Source organism: Haemaphysalis longicornis, unplaced genomic scaffold (genome assembly GCF_048455015.1).
Source record: "Haemaphysalis longicornis isolate Haplotype H1 unplaced genomic scaffold, Haemaphysalis longicornis Haplotype H1 scaffold_8, whole genome shotgun sequence".
Lineage (NCBI taxonomy): Eukaryota > Metazoa > Arthropoda > Arachnida > Ixodida > Ixodidae > Haemaphysalis > Haemaphysalis longicornis.
The window spans coordinates 193,949,476-193,969,344 of NW_027526445.1; the positions used below are offsets into that span (position 1 = coordinate 193,949,476).

A 19,869-nucleotide genomic window follows, 5' to 3' on the forward strand; every position below is an offset into this window, starting at 1 on the left:
AGGTGACGTGTACTCGCACTTTTCCCAGCTGCTTAATGCTAGGCAAACATGAGCTAGTGTAGGGCAACTGCAACCATACTCATGCTATGCATGCATGCTTGAAAGGCTTGTGATGAAATAAGTGCATGCAGGTGCCGTTTCTGTGCCACCAACGCACGGGAAAGGCATTGTGAATGGGCAAAAGTGACATAAGAGCACACAGTTGTGCCGCGGGAACGAGCTACCCAACTTGCAACACGGCCTCAAGGCGATTTTTCAAATGTCGCTCATACACTCGCTTTACGCAGGCCTTCAACAGCAACCAGAGACGTGAGCGCGAATGCCGGGGCTCAAAATTTAAAAATGATGGTGCTTAGCGGCTTCCCTTTTGCAACAGGGTGTTGTTGCACAGCGGCTTTTGTCGTAACGCCACTGTGCAACTTCACAAAAAAAAAAAAAAAAGACAGAAAAGAAAGAAAAAAATCTTTCTACGGAATTTTCCGTGCTAGTCTGACTTCTTTGTTGCTCTGACTTCCCACGTTCTTCTGTGCTCTTTTCCCACCAACAGTCTAGCTTTCTTTTACTGACCTCTACTGTTTTCCAATTCCCCTTTCCGTTGACCTTAGAGCCAGGGGCTTCCGGACACTGGATGTCTCCCTCACTGCAGACCGGACGGATACCTCTGCACTCTGTCACATGTAAATAGGTCGCATGGTTTCTGGCTCTCTGGCGCAACCTGCGTGCAGTTCTTCCTGCACCAGCTTGCGGATGAGCGTTTCTGTCTGCAAGCAACCCGCCCGGGCTTCAAAAAGCAATGCACCCCCTTTGGTGTTATCAAAGAACTTTTCCCTCATGATCTCCTGCTTCCCGATTCTGCATATATCTGAGGACTTCTTTGCGTCCATCCTCTTTTTCCAGGTTGTTGCCTCTGATTATGTCACTTCATTTTTTTATTGCCTCGGTCGTTTCCCCCGCGCACTTGCAGGGGAGATGATTGCGCACTTGTGGAGCATCACCTGCTGAACGCAAAACAGACGTAACCGATGCGGCGTGCAAACAAAGCACCAAACGTACTCCGCACTCCTCCCCTGCTCTGTGCTGTTCTGCAACTTCGCCGTTATGCTCCGTGCTTTTGTTCAGCTGCGTTTCGACCTTTTTTTGTGGTCCTGGTGTACGATGGGCCATAACGTGAGGTCCACAGTCAGTTTTAAACTGAAGGTGGCGGAGCGTGCGTTGATGCATACGGAAACTGCGCGGCTGGGCAGCACTTCAGTGTTGACCCAGTGCGTGTACACTACTGGAGAAAACAAAAGGCGATGAACAGGGATTGCTGGGTGTTTCGTGGGCCCAAAGAAGGGAAGTTACCGGTGCGGGAAAAGAAGTTTTGGAGTGCTTTGACGGCACGAAAGATGATGCGCCGATGACAAATGTGAACTGGCAAGAGGGGACGCTAATGAGTAGGGGGCTACTAGCATATTGTGATTAAAAAAGAAATTTGACTACATAATCACCTACGCGTATTTACTGGAGAGTAAGGCTTTGACAGCGGTTCGCTTAGCATCTTCATTGTATGAAATTGTAACTTTTAAAATCAGTTGCAACTTTTTCCCGCATAATGAAACCTCCCCACTAAATTCATGCCCAATTTTCTGAAAAAAAAGTGGGTTCATTATGTGGGTAAGTATGGCATTCGCCGTCGTGGTGACACTGTAGACCCACAACGAATTTGAACCGCACTGCATAGCTTGGACGGCACATCTTCTCCAGTGCCGCGGTGCACCTTTTCCTATTCATTTCTGGCCCCACCGACCAAGACACACCTGCGCTTTGCACGCTCTAATGCGGTAATTACCCCCAGCACCTAGACCTTCCACCGGTGTCACAAGATACCCTCGGCACCGTTTGGACCAGACTACAAAACGACATTGATAACTTTTCCCTGGCTGGGATTATTTTTCTCGGCTAGACGCGCAACCCCGCTTTCCCAGACAAACGATGAAAGGCGAAGCCGCCGAAGGCTATCCGCCTTTCTGCTGGCGGTATACTTGAACTCATTAACAGCCCACCTCCCGGACAGGCTGCTTTCAAACAAATGCAACGTGCCTCCTTCGCAAAAGGGGAAAAGAGTAAACTGAACTACGACTTCGCGACAATATTCTGCACGGACACTGGGAGGAAATGCCCAAGACTTGCTGCATACCGGGATGTCGCTCCGGCTGCAGAGGTACGAGTGAAAAGGTGTCGTCGTTTCGTTTACCAAGTGACACCGATTAACACGAGCAGTGAGATGTGCAACACCGTGAGAGGAAGCCAACGACTTCTTATTTGACTCACAACATATCCGTGCCTGTGAGAAGCATTTTGATGCCACGGATGTTGTTTCGGGCAAAGATTTCGTTGTGAAAGGAGACGTCGTGTTTTTGCAATGTGAGAAGCCCAAGCTGCGGCCTAGCGCTGTTCCTAGGCTGTCGTGGATGCGCGCATGTTGGGTAGAGGTCGCCCCGCCACGTTTCCCTCTCTTCTTGTGTTTCTGCACTAAAAGCACCACCCAGCTGACGCTTGTATGTGTTCATTGGTGCACACTCTACACACGACCTCCAAGATTGTTGTTCAGAAAATTCTTTGCCTTCCTTCATCACTCTCCTCTTTTGTACATATCAACACATTTATTTTTGGCAATTTTTTATTCATTTTCCTTCCTATTTGTTGTCTTTTTGCATGCCTTATATTCATGTACCCAGTGCATAACCTGAGAAGGCCCGGCGCTGTTGGCGAGTGCTTCAACCAGACAAACAAACAAACAAACAAATAAATAAATAAATAGCATGCTTAGTCCAGCAATGAACTGAACAATGGCTGTGGAGGCCCTGAGGTCAACTTTAATCTACGGGCGACATTTGGTTACATTACAAAACTTACCAAGTTACGAACATACGTAATTTACAAGGAAACAGAGAACAACTTGAATGCACTCGGCTAAACATATTTAAGCCACAAGGGCCTCCCGGCATCTGCCCTCTTTCAAATGACCTCCCAAAACAGGAACACTTCAGTTTTATTACACAAACGGCACCGCTCAAAATTTGGCATGTCCCAGCACAATGTGAGGAGGGCCTGCTGACACACTCTAGGCCTCCGATTGGCCACAATAACATTCACTGAATGTCCGTGCACAAATGATCCCGCGATCCACACTCTCACTCATAAACATCAAGACACAAGTACAACACAGATTAAAACCGACCAGCCAAAAGCAACTCTGAGCCCCAGGCGGTTTCTCTAACGCGTCGTCCACACGACACGCGTCGAAATTCAGCCAAACGCCGACGAAATCCCCGCGTTTGCCACCACGCATAACACAAGGACCTGTCACAAGTGCCTCGTCACCTACTGCTGCCGTCGTGGCGACACTCTAGGGCCGTAATGAATCGGAAACTCACTTGCGTACCTTGGCCTTTGCAACTCCTGACGCGGGGGCAGCGCCTTCTCCTGGTCACCTCTGGCCCCACGATTGACCTCGCGGCGAGCATAACCCTGCCGACCAGGACGCAGCCACAGCTCGCACGCACTGATGCGTTAATTACCCCCGACACTACAGAGACCCCGCTATACGTCACACTAAATGTGAGTGATAGCACACTATTGCTGAACAACTGCCTCGAACGGGCCCCCTCCCTGACAGCGGTGACCTTCGCGGCAGCTTTTGCCCAAACCGTATTAAACTGCGGCCAGGGTTTCGTGACCAGAAAAGCATTGAGGCACTCTGGATGTAGTGCATTTTGAAGCAAGCATAAAGGCACACAAAGTTCGAGACACACGCCCGAAATGTTTAAAGCACCGACGACCGCTTACACGGGTCCCCATTTGACAACCAGTAAATGTGGAAAGGTTAGGCGGGCACCTAGGCAACTATTATGATTAGCATTAGCATTACTGTCCAACTGTCCCACTCATATCATGATCCCTTTCTCTTTGCATCTTCTTTTCTCAGTTATTTTATGGCTCGGCACACACACGTGTTCGCATTGTCAACCGAAAGGGACACTTATCGAACACACAGGGCTCTAATTACAACTTCTGTAATCGGCATGCTCAAAGTACTCCTGCAGGGCCCCAGCGCACGTCTCGCCCTTCCAAGTCCAAGGCCACACCACATTCACTGGGCCCACCTTTGTCCTTTCCCCTTTGCCACGCATGACGACTCGGAATCCCAGCCAACCCAAATCCACCCCATTTTCTTCTCCACTCCATGACCTAACTTTGTCTACAGGAGCCTCCCTGCAAAGTATGGCCCCATTACTGGCCCTGCCTTTTCGCTCTTTGAGCCGTCCGTGAGCCAGGGCAGCCGGATTTTCGGCCCATCGGGCGAAAGAATTACTGCTCTCGCATCACTGGCTAGTGAATTAAGACGTGCACCCACATCAAGGTGCGAGTGTGACGCAGCTGCGCTGAACACCTCCCACAAGTGCCGTAACTGGAGTTGCTGCCACACGGCCTCGACGCTCACCTGGTGCACCAGGCTGGCATGCTGCTGCAGTGCACTGTCCAGAGCCCTGAGGCTGAGGCGGGCACGCGACCAGGCCAGCTGGCAGCTCCCGCTGTCTGCTTCCCCTGCTGCTGGGTGCTGCTGCTCCGCCTGCGGGGAGAGGCAGCAGAGGGTGACCTGCTCTGACCTTGTCCCCACACCACCCACTGCCCCGAGGAGTGCCACGGGGGGCTCAGGTCCTACGTGCAGGGGACGTGCTCGCCAAATGGCGGGCCCACACCGGTGCAGGCGACCAGGAACAGGGCCCCCTAGTGAGCCGTTCCACAGGCCCCACGAAAGTGTGCCCAACAGTGACCCACTTGCTGTGGGAGTGCCCTAGCTACCAGGACCTCCGTGCCCAGCACCGCACATCAGCACTCTGCATCAATGGACCACCCCCAAACAACCCCAACAGCGACACACTGCTCTCCCTCTGGGCGTTCACTCACGAGGCCGGCATTGATCGCCGCATGTGATTGCGGATGTACACCATGTACACGCATGGGTGTATGCACTTCTTTCTTTTCTTTCTGTCTTCTCTCCAACACCCCTCTTCCCCTCTATGAGGGCAAAGCGCCATTCCACAGTAAATAAAGACATTTCATTCAACTCAGGCAAGTGAGCCAATTACAGCGGTGTGTTTCCTGACGCGGCATGGGAGCGGGCAGAGCAAAGGCCTCTGCTTCTTCTTCTTTGCTGCCATTTTTCATTGAATCACTTCCTGCGAAGCAAGGACGCATTCTTGACAACAGCCCACAAAAACTGCGTATAGGGCCTCGTACTACTTTGCCTACAATGGCCGAGAAGTTGCAGCTGAGAGGCGATTCCTGCTCCTGAAGCACCCTGGGTTCGACTCCCGGCACCGACCCATGCGATCTCATTTTCTGTCTTTGCTAATCAGTTCATGCACAAATCAGTTTGCTGCATTTCGTGCCACAGAGAAAAGTCTGGCAGTTACATAGGGTGTCGCCGCCAAGGCGAAGGAGCGAAATGGAGAATTTAATTCCCCATTCTGGGTGAAGAAGGAGGCACTTTTAGGGCGTCATTTGCTTGAGGAGGAGAGGTGCCCCTATCTCATGACCCCTGCAGCCCTGGCTGCACTCGTGGCCCGTCATGCCAGCTGTCGCTGACCTTCTGGGTCCGAGCTGAGCAGCGCAGCTTCCGACTGCTCATGAGTTGGGTTGGGCATTCGGGGAATGCATGGAACGTCGGGGCAGGCCCACGTTATGTGGAAATAATGGAGGCACACTCAGTTGTGCAGGAAGGGCATTTGTTTGAAGGGCGAGCTGTGAGGTCGTACGTGGCGCAGAGCCTTCCTAGGTGCGGGAAGGTGTTGCTTTGCAGTGGACGCCACAATGTCACCCCTTCTCTCGTTAAGGATTTGTGCGCAGGAGGAAAGGCCTGTCGGGTGAGCCGCTGGTGCTGCAGAATTGCGTTGTGCTGCAGCATTGTGGGCTCCGGGTTACAATCCTCCAGTGGTGCCCGGGAGGCATGGGCTCGGACGACAGCGTTAGCTCGCTGATTGCCACGAAGAGAGCCGTGTCCGGGAGTCCGTACTATTGTAACATTTGGGAGGTGTCCTGGAGCCTTGCTGGCAAGAATGAGGTGCGCTATGGAAGAGACCCTGCCCCTTGCATAGCTCCAGCAGGCGGCCTGGGAGTCGGTGATGACGCGTACGTGCTTTTGGTCTGACGCGCTGGATACGATGGCAATGGCTATGGCTCTGTTGGGCTGCTTGTGTTGACCGAGGCCGAAGCTATCTCCTGCAGGTCTGGGTCGTTGATGGATATTGCCATCGCTGGCCGATGCGGATACTTGGCTGCGCCAGTGAGCCTCGAATCTGGATGACTGCTGAATCTGGACTGAACCTATTTGGCTCTCGCTGATCTTCTCCCTGTATGGTGCTCGGGGTGCATGTTCCGAGGTGCCACGCTGAGTTTCTCTCCGAGCTCGAGGCCCTCTTCACAGTGTGCCCTCCAGCGTTGGTGGAATATCCCAGACGTCGAGTACACGTATGCCGGTAGGAGTGAGCAAGAGACGTTCCCGCTGGCTTACAAGGTATGCTTCGATATGCTCCTCCGCCACGTTGCAGACGCCTAAGAAGAGGAGCTTGCCAGTTGCTGTGGTGGGTGGTAGACTGAGAGCTTGTCAGTAAGCCCTGCGGAGGATGGTCTCAAGCTTTGCCCTCTTGTAATTTGTGAGCTGGAGATACGCAGCTGCACAGATCACCCGGCTCATAATTACGACTTGAATAAGTCTCATCACGTTGGACTCTTAAGCCCGTGATGTCTGTTGGTAATTCGGCCAATCATTCTCACTATTTGGGCTGATGATTGTGTGATTCGTTGAACTATGTATCCGCTCTCCATATTTTGCAGTATACGCAAGCCAAGGATGTGTGCTCGCTCGACTATGGGAATCTCTTGCCTGTCCAAACTCAGTCTGATCTGGGGTTGCTCACATGCGAACCCTCGTCGCCGGCGTTTAACTAAAAGTAGTTCCAATTTCTCCGGCCAGCATTGGAGCCCACTCGCTTGTGCGTATTGCTGCAGTGTATGTACGGCGCTTTGCAATTTCTCCTGTATCTCGCCATCGATCCCACGTTGGTCCAAATCGTTATATCGTTGGCATAAATAGCATGATGGATGCCTTCAATCTCGTGCAGTTTGGATGGGAGCTTGATCATGGCTATGTTAAATAGGGTTGGAGAGAGTAAGGCGCCTTGTGGCATGCCTTTGTTCGGGCTACTTGTGGTGTCTGAGCAGAGATCTCTGATTCCTATTGTGGCCGTTCGGTTTGTCAGAAATGATCGGATGAAGTTGTACGTACGTACGCCACAGTTTGTTTCCATTAGATTTTCAAGGATAATATGATGGGATACATTGTCAAAGGCTCCTTTCAGATATAATGCCAGGATTGCCTTGACGCCGTGTGGAGAGGTCTGCTGGATGACGTCCTCCTTTAGTTGTAGCAGAATGTCTTCTGTTGACAGTTTCGGTCGGAAACCAAACATCGTTTCAGGAAAAAGTTCGCGATCTTCCAAGTATGGCTGTAGCCGGTTCAGAATTATGTGCTCGAGGAGCCTCGCGAGGAACGACACGAGCGATATCGGTCTCAAATTGTCTGTGGTCGGAGGTTTATTCGGCTTTACTATGTGGGTGTGTTTCCAATCTTCAGGAAGGGTGCTGGATTCCCAGTGTTTGTTGTAAAATTTTGTTAGGGCTTGAACAGAAGAGTCGTTCAGATTTCTCAGGCGTTTGTTCATAACCTGATCTCTGCCCAGAGCAGAAGAAATCGCACATTTTGATGCGGTCTGCGGGGTCTGTCCCAACCCTCACCACACTGCCAGATTCACAACACATCTGCAGAAATGGATTCCCACACAGCTTCAGCTGCAATGGCTGAATTTAGGGCAATAACCAATGGAAGGAAAGGACGGGGGGATAGACCCACTAAAATATTTTCTGGCTTAAACATTTTTGGTATCCAAAAATACACTTCACGAGAGTGATTATTTTGAAGGGGAGAAAGTATTTCGCTTAAAGTTGTGGGTGGGTCTTCTTGTCAAAGCGGTAGCGGCACGGCAAAGGGAGCCAGCTGCCGCTCATAAAATGCCCGGTCATCCTTAGCTGCTGTGGCCAAAGTTATAACCTGAACTTCTATTCCTTTCCTTAGCCAGGAATTAAATTTCAGGCAGTTTTTCTTGTAGTGTAGAAAAAGAGTTATAGCAGGGCAGAGAACTGGTCCTGGTACACCACCCGGTACACATTTGGTGCACCTGCGCATGCGCCCAGCCGGTCCTCCCCCTCTTTGCATGCGCAGTGGTGCTGGTTGGCTACCGAGTACCGTACCGGTACCAGTTCTTTGCTCTGCTATAACTCTCTATTACTGTATTTACTCGCGTAATGAACCCACTTCTTTTCCAGAAAATTCAGCATGAATTTGGGGGGAGAATTCATTAGGCGGGAAAAAATTGCAACAGATTTTTTAAAAGTTAAATTACACACAATAAAGTTGATAGAAGAAGCGCGTCAGAGGCTTACGAGTTTCGTAAAAACGCCTGGGTGATTTATCATCCTTATTACTACTTAATGCATAAACTGCCCCTGCGTATTTGTTTTTCTGTTTTTTATTTTTGTGTGACGTCACCGGAAGTTTTGACACTACAGCGTTTTGGCGATGGAAACACGCTATGGCGAAATCGCGGAACAGCAAGAGCAGGGGAGTGTGGAGTACGTTTAGTGCTTTCTTCGCACACTGCCAAAACCAGCCGGAACGGCAAAGAGCAGGGAAGGAGTGCGGAGTACGTTTTGCGCTTCGTTCGCACGCCTCAACGTTTTTGTGGTGCAAGGTTTGTTTTGTGTTCAGCAGGTGGCGCACCGCAAGCGCGCAATTTTTAAATTGTGAGACACAGAATTCTTGCTCACGTGTCGGGCTACTGCTGCGATTTCTTCTTGTTGGAATGCGTTTTTAGCATTTCTGCACGTACTGTGGCATGATATCAAGTTACTGCGATCGTCTACAGCATCAGCAATCATGCTGATATGAAAACATATCCCCACTGCATTTTTTATTCAGAGTGACAAGAAAGTAAATTCTAAAGAAGAAAAGTGGGGGAGGGTTCATTACGCGAGGAAATACGGTATATGTCATCGATGAGCATGACTCATATGTGAAAATAGGCCAGTATAAATTTTCAACATGGACACCGCAGTGCCCGCACCACCACCCTTAAAAACATTTCTGAGTATGGCCCTGGCTAAACTCACAGCATTGCTTTCACAGGTACTGATTCTAGCCTGGAGCTAGGCTCACCGTACGTTTTTCAATGTTGCTCAATGCACTCACAGCAGCACCCCTGCTATCTGAGAGGATGTGAATGTGTAATGCACAACACCAGTGGGCACTGGTAGTGGTACATCACTGACAGTTCCCACTCACACCAACCACAACAGCCACAGTCAATGCAGAAAGAGAAGAAGGAAAAGGAAAAGCAATGACCTTATAGTTGCGAGCAATTGGGAAAGTGAGAACCGCTGGACCTTCCCCCCTTCGACCTGCATGCATGCGTGTGAGCGACTACTTTCATGGGCTTGCTCTCCTTTGGATGGCCGCTGAAACAAAAGGCCACTGGCTGCCAAAAGCGGGGGCTCTGTTGTTTCACAGTAGAACACTGCATCATGACACTATGCGGATTTTTCTGGGCACGGGGAATTCGTAAATGTCGAGGAAAGACGTCAGCTTAGTGTCTTGAACGTACTAAAAGATAAAAGATGAAAGTGGGTAGCTCTAAACGCCGTACAAAGCACATCGGTGACAGGTTGGCACAGATATGGTTCAAACCTTGGAGGTGGGGCACTGCCGCCTAGCTTTCCAAGGCCCCTCCACTCACAGCAGAGCCCTCCCTTGTCCTCAGGGCAGCAAGTAACCTCGGGTTAGGCTCATACACTTCCACGCCTCCCTCATGCTGAAACTCAATTGCAGCACGAATGGAGATTGTGGCTCGCACCATTGCCCTGCAGGAAATGAAAATGTAGGCACTACCTAGTACATAGGGCCTGCCTCGCCCTCCGTACAGTCACGACAGTGAAAAACCGGATAAAGCAGAGCGAAGAACGGGTTGCACATGTCACGACAATAATGGGCCACCCAACCACCTGGCAACATTGCGTGTCCACAACAGCGGGCCCTTGCTACCACATGCCTCCTGCCAGCACTAGCCACCGCCTCTGCTCCGGCCCACTTGTTTGATGTGGTAATCTTTTACCGTCCTAGACCACACACCAGTTTGCGCAACAGCGCCATCTGTTCCTTCCCAGCCTGCCCGAATAGCAGTGGCCCAAAGACATCTCTGCCGTGCCAGTCACCGAGTTGACGGTTGCTCACCCACAAGCAGAGCTGCTTCCGTTGCACACTGTCTTCCCCGTGCAGCCACACACGAGAGCGAACTTCCGCTCCCCACCACGGCAATCGCTGGAGAATCGAACGTTACACAACCATGCTTCTTTTGTTCACAGGAAATGCCCGATCTGTGGCAACTGCCCTCACCCTTGCAGAGCCTAGTGAATACAGTGGAAACTGGGCAGGCCACTGCACCCTCCCAAGCAATGCCGCCAACAGTGCTGGGAGCCTCACGGAGGTGCTCGGAGGAGATGCGCGTGCAGCATTCCCGATCCGCCTCGTCAGCTGCATGAGAAAGCGGGATTCCCTGACGACCAGCACAGAGGCTCCCCCGCCCCTGAACGAGCCCACCAGCCACCTCGATGACAAACCAGAGCAAGAAATGGTGCTGTGCAGTGGACAGACGTCTGCCGACTCCGCTGGATGAATCATCACCGTGAGGAGCAGATCCCGCCAGCCGGTGAAGAGCGAGTCACGGCGACAAATCTTCCCTCGAAGACAGGTGTGTGCCGTATGGTTTGTTTAATAGTAAATCACTCCAGGCATGGCCCATAATGGCCCACATCGTCTGTATGGTGCACATATCGACTTCCCTCACCTTGGCGACTGTGTGGCAGGTGACAGGTGAGGTGATCCCCAGCAGCAGCGTCTCCAGAACGCCGTGTTGGGCCACCAGCCAGCCGATGGCCAGCACTGCAGCCAGGTTCGATGGCGGCTCAAACCCTGCGAGGGAGCGCAACGCACCGTTTCCAGCTGAGCTGGACACTGGGCTGTGGCTCCTCACGCACCTTCTTTCGCGCTAACGGCCGTCGTGCTGCCCGTCACCAGTGCTTCGAGCTGCCGGAGGACACTTCCAAGGATGGAATCCTGCAGTTGGGTCAAAAGGCGACACAGCAGTCGACACAACAACAGGAGTTATGCCTTTGCTGCTGCTTGAAGAAGACCACAGGCTGAATAACTTTCTGCCTCCACTGAAAGAACCCGCTAGTCAAAGCTGTTTCGGTTTCGTTCGGCAGCAATAGTTGCCTTCCTTGTGTGTTTAGAAATAATTAAAGTTGCCTCATTTCTCGCTCACTTCACTTCAATTCTAACCGGGACACAAACGAACACAACACATGGTGAAGATGATGATTGATTGTGGGGGCTAACGCACCAAAGCTACAGCACGGCGATGGGGCGTGTCCCAGTGGAGGGCTTGGGATTAGCCTAGACCGCCTGGGGATGCTTGACATGCACCACAATCTCGACACAGGGGCGTTTTCATTTTCCGCCAGCTTCTGAAAAGCGGCCACTGCAACCGGGAGAGCACAACACCTTGCCCACAATGCAGCGGGTGCAGTGTGAAAGGGGACCGACACCAAAACCATTCGAGACTACACGGGAGGCGCTGCCGCATGGGAGGAACAGCAGAAACGACTCTTGATTTCCCAGCACGACGGCAGCTGAAGACCAGGCACATCGTTCAGCTAATGGCACCATCGGCCCGAGGGCTTCGCAGGTGGGGGTTGCACATAAACAAGGACAGTGAAGAGGGGTGACACAGTTTTCGCATTCCCCTGCATAAATCTTGTGACGGTACTTACAACTATGCAAAGCGTTGAACCGAAACTGAAACTCAAATATACCCTGAACCTGCTCGATGATGGTTAAGAGCTAAGGTTCACACCTTTTGGAAACACAGGTGCTCGGGAGTTGACACGTACATTTTACATTTACATGCACCTGCCTTCACATTTGTTTCACAATACTGCAGACACCAAACCAGTTTCACCATTTACAATTTGCAACGTCACAAATTGTACGGGAAAGCCAATGGGGCAGCGATAGCCGTTTTCCCACTTTAGGCATTTTCTGCATTCTTGTCGCAAGCATGATATAGCATGTTTGTGGTCGCAAGCATTTTCTGCATAGTGTTGTCACAAGCGGTACGCTTGCATTCACGGCACTGTAATCTACCCACAGAGACCAACTTTTTTTCTACACTTGAGTGTACCTATAACATAGACTGTTGCAAACACACGTTACAAAACTTGCATTTATGAAAGGCAGAAAACCGTGTTAGACTTAATAAACCACAGCAGAACTTTGTTGATACGTTTTTAAAGGAACCGTAAAACAGAGACGTTTTGTCGTAGACTTACATTGAACTTTTAACGTTTCTGAACTTCAAAACGGGAAAAGTTGGTTACAGTGTAAGTGTGGGAAAATGCAGTAACAAGGAACCTCTGAGAGCAGGGTTTTAGTGTGATAGCTGCAGCAGCAATCACTTCGTGAAAAATTAACAAAATTCGACTTGGTTGTGGGTGCGTACGACTCAAGAAACGCTGCCCCTTGTGAATTTGATGAGACCTCAATTTTGGAAATTTCACCCGGGATGGGGTGCACACCATAGTCAAATTCTGTGGTTTAATGTAGACCACCTGGAAATTTTTAACAAGTGCCAAAATCTTGATACACAGGTGTCTTTGTTATTCGCTTTTCTTAACAGCGACAAAGCCTGTGTGAACTAAAAGAAAATGACCACGCAAGAAAGGCCATAAACGGCACGAGCTCCGTTGATTGGTTGCGAATGCCTGGTACTGCTAAAAGCAATACTAGCTTGGCATGTGTTACCGGGTTAACGTACCGTTTCCGTTGTACCAAGACCTTTGTGGGCACGTGCGCATTCGTTCCGGTGAAGGGCGGCCCGCCTCACCGTGCCCGCATGCGCAATCGGGTCCCGGCACAACGGAAACGGTACACGGGGTATTAAAAGAAATACGAACACAGCCTGCGACACATGCCGCACCGCCTAGCTGCACTGTCAGTAAACTGCGCGCATGCGCAGTTCTTTCAAACCGTTGGAGAGTGTGGCCTACTATTAGGGGAAATGCTTGATAAAGAAGCGACGCTGTTCATTCATTTTGAGGCGTCTTTTATGCTCTGTCACCACTGAGCATCCTGTTATCTGCTACATTCGGAGCCAAGTACGCAGCAGGCGGATTGCAGCCAGCATGATGCCCTTCAACGATCATCTTGCTCAGTGGCGACGCAGCGTGAAAAGGCGCCTCAAAATAAACGACAGGCGTCGCTTCCTGATCAAGCATTTCCCATAAATATAGGCAACACTCTCAAACGCTCTTGAAGAAGTGCGCATGCGCGCAGTTTGCTGACTTTGCAGCCAGACAGTGCAGCATGCGTCGGAGGCTGTGCGCTCCGTTGTTCGCATTTCTTTTAATCCCCCCTGTACGGGGGTGACACAGCGTTATTTCGCAAAGTAACGCTGTGTCGTAGGCTGTACAATGTGTGTAGAGAGTTTCACAGTCCCGGCTGGGGCCGCCCAAGCTGCCACGGACGAGTGAAATGGGCACATGATGCAGGATGTAGAGCAAGTCGCGAGCGGAACTCACGCACGGCCCCGAACTGTCCAGGACGTCGATGTCCGTCGGCATTTCACACAGGCCGCAGGCTGACACCATTTCGAACAGGGACGCGAACTGGGGAAGCCCCCCGGTGCTCATGGTTTTTCGACAACGATCAACAGCCTTCTTGGCGATGATGCGCAACTGTCAACACATTACTTCACGCGGCCGCCGACATCTGGCATGGCCTGCGTCATCCGCAGTCGTGCGCATCACCAGTAGACAATGATTTTTCGCTTTCGTTTCTTCGGTACCAACACGCCAACACTCAGCAGAGCCCAGAGGCCCAGGGAGAGGCCGGTCCGGAAAAATTTAGCGGCATTACGATGATGATGATGACAATGGGGCTCTTCGATTTACAGTCTCGGACTCCCCGCGGACTACCCGAGAAGCAGTCCGGCATTCGACTTTCCCATGTATCCCTATGGCTTCGGGGAGTCCTCGGACTACCCGCGGACTACCCGCGGTGAGTCCGAGACTGTAAATCGAAGAGCCCCAATGGCTTAGCGTTATGATTTAGCTTTTGGAAATCACAGTCTGAAAAACGCTCCCTTCGCAGAATTTCATAATTTGCGTGAAATTTAGTATGAAACTTTATCTTTCCTGTATGAGAAAAAGCTCTATAGTCCTATAAAATATTTAGCGCCAAACTCAAACACGTAGTTACGGGCTTGCCTGATCCTTATGAGCTTTTAGGCCCCTCGAGCCTACCCGTTAAGTTTCATACTAATTATAATATTAGTATGGCACTCTAAGCTCCAGCCTCCAACCCGACGACAGCAAGGCGAGCAGCGGGTGCGAGAAAGAAGAAGCGCCGAAATGCGTACTAATTATCGAAGTACCAAAGGGTGGCGGCTGCGAGACACGTCAGCTGCTGAGTTCTGGCGTTCGGAGCATCACTCCTTATATCCTTTGCGGGGTTTTGGCCAGGATTTTAGGGTTCCCTGGTGATCTATCTCTCTGTGACCTTGCAGTTTTTGGGAGTCTAGTTAGGGTGGGCGCTTTTTGCGCCGAATGGCTACTAACTCCCCTGGCCGGGGGGCTACCCCCTGGTCGGCCAGCCTTTCTCCGCAGGATCTTCCTTTGACAGCCTTTCTCCGCAACGGCTTGACCGACATCCCTGTGGCCTTGGTTCCGACGAATGGTGGGGCGATTCGCCGCAACAATCCTGGAATAATGCAGAACGCCCTTCGTGCCGCTACGGAACGCTTCAACAAAATTTTTAGCGTGCGTCCATTCGGGAAAGGTGGAGTTGTGATTAGATCATCGGACCTGGAGTGTGTACAGGTCATTTGCTGCGTTCCCGGCGAGCCCCTTTGTTCCTTCTCACCTTGCGTGTGCAAAAGGAATCATCCGCGGAGTAGACACCGAGATGTGAGTCAACGATATGCTAGAAGAGTTCGCTTCCGCGGGTGTCATAGCTGTACACCGGTGCAGCAGAATTGAGAAGGACTCCCGCTATCCCACCGAATCAGTGATTGCTACCTTCGCCGGGGTGTCTGTCCCATCAGAGCTCAAAGTGTGGCCACTTATCTTTCGTGTGGAGCCTCTTTCCCCGCGTCCTTTGCAGTGCAAGGAATGCTGGCGATTTGGCCATAGTGTCGGGGGATGCAAATCTTCGGCTCGCTGCTGTTCGTGTGGGGGTGATCATCCTCCTGCACCATGCAATACGGAGGAGGTAACTTGCTGCCTGTGTGGCAACTCTCACCCGGCGGACTACTCAAGGTGTCCGGTTCGCGAGCAGGAAATGAAGATCCTTGAAGTGATTGAGAAACATCGGTGCACGCGGAGTGAGGCGATGACAGTGGTTCGCGAAAGATTGTCCGGCTATGCCTCAGCAGTTGCCCGCGGCTCTACACTTGTTGATTCGTCTCTGGCTGAAATAATTGCCTCTGCAATAGAAAAAAGCCAGGCTAAAGTAATGGACAGGTACATGCATGCCATGACAGAACTTTTGGCAGCTCACACATCCCATGTATCCCAGACTGTGTCTGCATTGTGCGGCGTAGCGGTACAAAGCGATTCAACAGACGGGTCCAGTTCAAAAGCTGCAGGGTCACTAAACCAGCACAGTTTTAGTGAGTCAAATCTTTCGGAATCGCCAGGCCAAGTCATCTCTAAAGCCCTTCAGTCCCCTGAACTTCCAGAGCTCAGTCAGCACTGACCAGCCTCTCCCCCTAGTGTGCCCCCTTCGCCTCAGTCCTGCTCTGGACGTGATCCATCTTCCTCCAAAATCGTTTTTCGACAGCCCACTTTGCTGCAATCCTCCAATATTCTTCCTGAAAACAAACCTAGTGCCAGTTCTTTGAACTCTCCGGTGGACATGGAGTATCAAACAGTTCCGTTTAAAAGAACTGGATCTCCGACTGTGGGCTCACTGGAATCGTCTCCAAAAACAAAAAGCAAAGAAAGGTCAAGGCGTTCCCAAAACAAATGACATCTTGGAAGCTGCGGTGGCAGCCATCAATGGACCTTTTTCCAGTAGCGATCTGCGCATGCGTGGGCTGCCGGTCCGCCATTCTTGGCAGGCGCCTCGGGCAAAATAAACAAAAGCGCGCCCCTCGGTTTCCTGCTAAGGGAGCGGCTATAATCTGCACGTTTTCTTTTTTTTCTCTTTGGATTCCTCGTGGTGGGTTCGTACGTGCATACAATAATGGCTTGCTAAGAAAAGGGGCGAAAACGCTTGAGACTGACCACGCTGCTAGCACATGGCTGCCAGAGAGGGGGTAACGAAAATGAAAAAAAAAAAGGGGGGGGGGGGCGCTTCGAACACGGCAGATTAGTCACGAGAACGTTCGCCTGCTACCGTGACATTCATGTGAAAGGTGCGGGTGACGGGTCAGTGCGGGAGGGGCTGCAGGACCAGGATATTTTGTGCACGAGTTCTCCGAAAGTCAAACTTTCTTGGGGGTGCGCCTTACTGCCATTTTTAGTTCGCCGTGGCGGCCGCTAGAGGGACCGGTACTGGAAAAAGGTCCATTCATCGTAATGTCGCTTCGGGTTCTACAATGGAATTGCCGCTCTGTCATGTCAGCTCTCACAGACCTTGACTTCATAGTCTCTAAAGAACAACCAGACATTATTTTATTGCAAGAAACCTGGATGAGTCCGCGTAGGCCATTTTATTTCCATAATTATCGGATATTCCGCTTAGATCGACTAACCAGAGGAGGTGGATTGCTAATTCTCGTGTCATTGCAATTTTGCCATAAAGCCCATAAGTCATTTGAATTCATGTCGGTGGATTGTGAAATTCTAGCAGTTACATTTAGCCTGCCCGGGGGTTTTGCATTTTCGGTGGTTAACTCCTATTTTCCGGAAGGCGTCATTTCTGCCTCTCTTCTCGATGCTGTTTTGCAATCGTGGGAGAATCGCGTTATTATTTGCGGTGATTTTAATTCCCACCATTTCTCTTGGGGGCTCCGCACAGATTCCTGTGGTAGGCGGCTAAGTGGTTGTATGAATGATAACAATATGCATTGTTATAACTCTGGTTCAGCAACATTTTTTCGATGGAAGACTACTTCAGTCTTAGACTTGACTTTTTCAAACTCCGGCAATATCTCTTCGTGGTCTACTTTGGATCACGCGACAAGTAGTGACCATGTTCCTATTTTATTTGAGATAGTGTGCCCTTTTAGGTCCCCACGTGCTCGTATGATTCGGCATACAAATTTACACCGTATGCAAAACAAAGTAAAAATAGCACTTCAATCTATTCCATCCGGTAACGAGGAACGCAGGGCAGTTCAAGTTACTTCGATCACTTCGGATGCTGTTAGGTCTTACCAATTCATTATCTCTTCTCAAAAAGATGGCAATAGCCCGTGGTGGAAAGAAGATTGCGCACTGGCGTATAATCAAAGGCAGGCGGCTTGGAAGGTACTGCTAAGAAACCAATGCCCGTCTAATTGGACCAATTACAAATTCGCGGCCAAGCACCGCGAGCGGGCCGACACCTTCGTGGCGGTGGTCCTGAAGGCCACCTCGGGAGACCTGCTCAACGCCGGGAGCGTGCGGGCCGCGACCGCCCGGCAGGCCGAGGAGGCGGCGATCGCCTTAGCCCTAACCCTGCCCGGCACGCGGACCGTCCTCAGCGACTCCAAGTCGGCGATCTCCAACTTCGCGAGGGGCACGGTGTGCAGGAGCACCGCGCGGCTCCTCTCTCGGATCCGGGAGGGGGCCGCCAACAGCACGAGCATCCGGTGGTTCCCGGCCCACGCGGGCCAGGAGCTGCCCAACGGCCACCACAACCGCAACGAAGAGGCGGACGCCGCGGCCCGAGTCCTCGCCACGTGCCGGACCGCGCCCCCCCGCCTCGACCGAACCCCGGAAGACTCCGGGGAGGAAGCAGACGACGACCACGACGAAGACGCAGGGGAGCCCCTCGTCGCCTACGGCGAAGTGCTCCGGTGGTACAGACGCGAAAGAGGGACTTTTCCGCCTCCACACCCCGGCCTGTCCCGGGAGGAGGCGGTGCTCCTGCGGCAGTTACAGACCGAGACCGTGCTCACGCCGGCGCTGGCGCGCCACGTGTACCCGGAACTCTACGAGCGGACCGAGTGCTGTGTCTGTGCGCGAGTGCCCGCGGACCTGGCCCACATCATGTGGGGCTGCGACGAACAGTGCGCGCGCGACGGAGGCGACCGCCTCCCGCCGGACATTCGCGAGTTGATCGGCTCCCCGGAGCACGGCAACCAGCTCAGGGCCGTCCAGCGGCTCGAGGAAGCTCTGGCGCTGCAACGGCGAAAGGAAAGCCAGCGCCCCTCGACTCCCGGCCCCCGCGGGGGTCGCGCGGACGGCGACGGCGCGGGCGATCCGAGTAACCCGCGCGGCCGGCCGGGCACGACGCCTCGGGCTCCGCCCGCTACCTAGCGCAGGTAGTTAGACGAGGTGCGGCGAAGCCCTGCGTGGCCTGACCCGCACCTTTCTCGCAGGACGAATCAATACAAGTCATTTCTCTCTCTCTCTCAAATCCCACTTTTCTTCTGTGTTTTCCGCTCCTTTTGTCAGTCAGCTTTCTAATGTTGGTTTCGACCCAGTGAAAATGTCGGAATTTGCTGACGTTTCACAGCTGTCTGAGGCTGCTCCGGGGCCAGATGGCATTACTGTGCCAATGTTAGTTTTTATTTGAGGGAACCCCTGAAGATTTACTCAACATAGTAAACACGTCGCTGAAACATAGCTGGATACCTCCAGAATGAAAACTCTCTAAGATAGTGCCATTGCTAAAAAACGAAGGATTAGGTTACGTCCCAGGTAACATCAGGCCAATTTCCTTAACTAGCAACTTGGTAAAGCTCGTCGAGAGGATATTGCATGGTCGTCTTATGCGATTTCTCGAAAGCAATAAGATTTTAAGCCCCACTCAAATTGGCTTCAGACCCGGGAATTCCATTTGGAAGGCTCATATTGACATTGAGAGCCGCGTTAAACTAGCCCGTAGCCTAAAACACGTAAGCGCACTTGTTACTCTTGATATAACAAAGGCCTATGACAGCGTAGAGTATCTTGAGAGTAGCGAAATCGTGGATTGGTGCGTTTTTAACTGGAAGGACATTCTTCTGTTCGAAAGATGGCATATCATCTTCGCAATATCAGCAGTTTCGCGGAGTTCCTCAGGGGTCAGTCCTTTCTCCGGTTCTTTTTAATACTCTTCTCAGATCAGTTCCCATAATGGATGGCATATCAACTTACGTTTATGCCGATGATATTGCTTTTTACTCATCGGGCAGAGACATTCATGACTTGTGCCAAAGACTACAAAACTATCTGGCCACCTGTTAAGTTCGGGCTCCGCATGAAATTAATGAAGGCCGCCGGTGGCTCATGTATCCGCGTCGCCTCCGCTGGTAGCTGCTTTCCCGTGTCCCTTTCATGTAGCCGCACGGACGCCAAGTTCGGAGACGTGGAGAGCGTGTGTTGTGCCCGTCCTTTTGTGTGTCAAAGGACCGGGGTGCTTAGCCTGAGTGCCCCTGTCGCGCCGGAGGTGGCTGGGTCATTCGGCATGACAAGCTGATGGGAAGCTGAATGGCGGTGTGTCTCATAGTGTCGAAAAGGCGC

The 19,869-nt window shown here is 51.7% G+C and overlaps 1 protein-coding gene across 7 annotated transcripts in view; it reads right to left on the minus strand.

Annotated features, from left to right (window-relative positions):
* LOC144149927 (uncharacterized) overlaps positions 1-14,137 on the minus strand; it is a 28,471-nt gene extending 14,334 nt beyond the window's left edge. For 2 of the 7 annotated variants that reach the window (XM_077681671.1, XM_077681669.1), the window contains exons 1-4: positions 13,795-14,130; positions 11,194-11,272; positions 11,004-11,128; positions 4,487-4,615 (exon numbers count right to left, since the gene is read on the minus strand). In XM_077681671.1, coding sequence (XP_077537797.1) covers positions 4,487-4,615; positions 11,004-11,128; positions 11,194-11,272; positions 13,795-13,905 — 444 coding nt within the window. In that variant the 5' untranslated portion in view covers positions 13,906-14,130. Of the gene's footprint in view, positions 1-4,486; positions 4,616-11,003; positions 11,129-11,193; positions 11,273-13,794 lie in introns of all 7 variants that reach the window. The other 5 variants (XR_013318389.1, XM_077681673.1, XM_077681670.1 and 2 more) reach the window with 5 other exon arrangements.
* Positions 14,138-19,869: the final 5,732 nt, after the last annotated feature.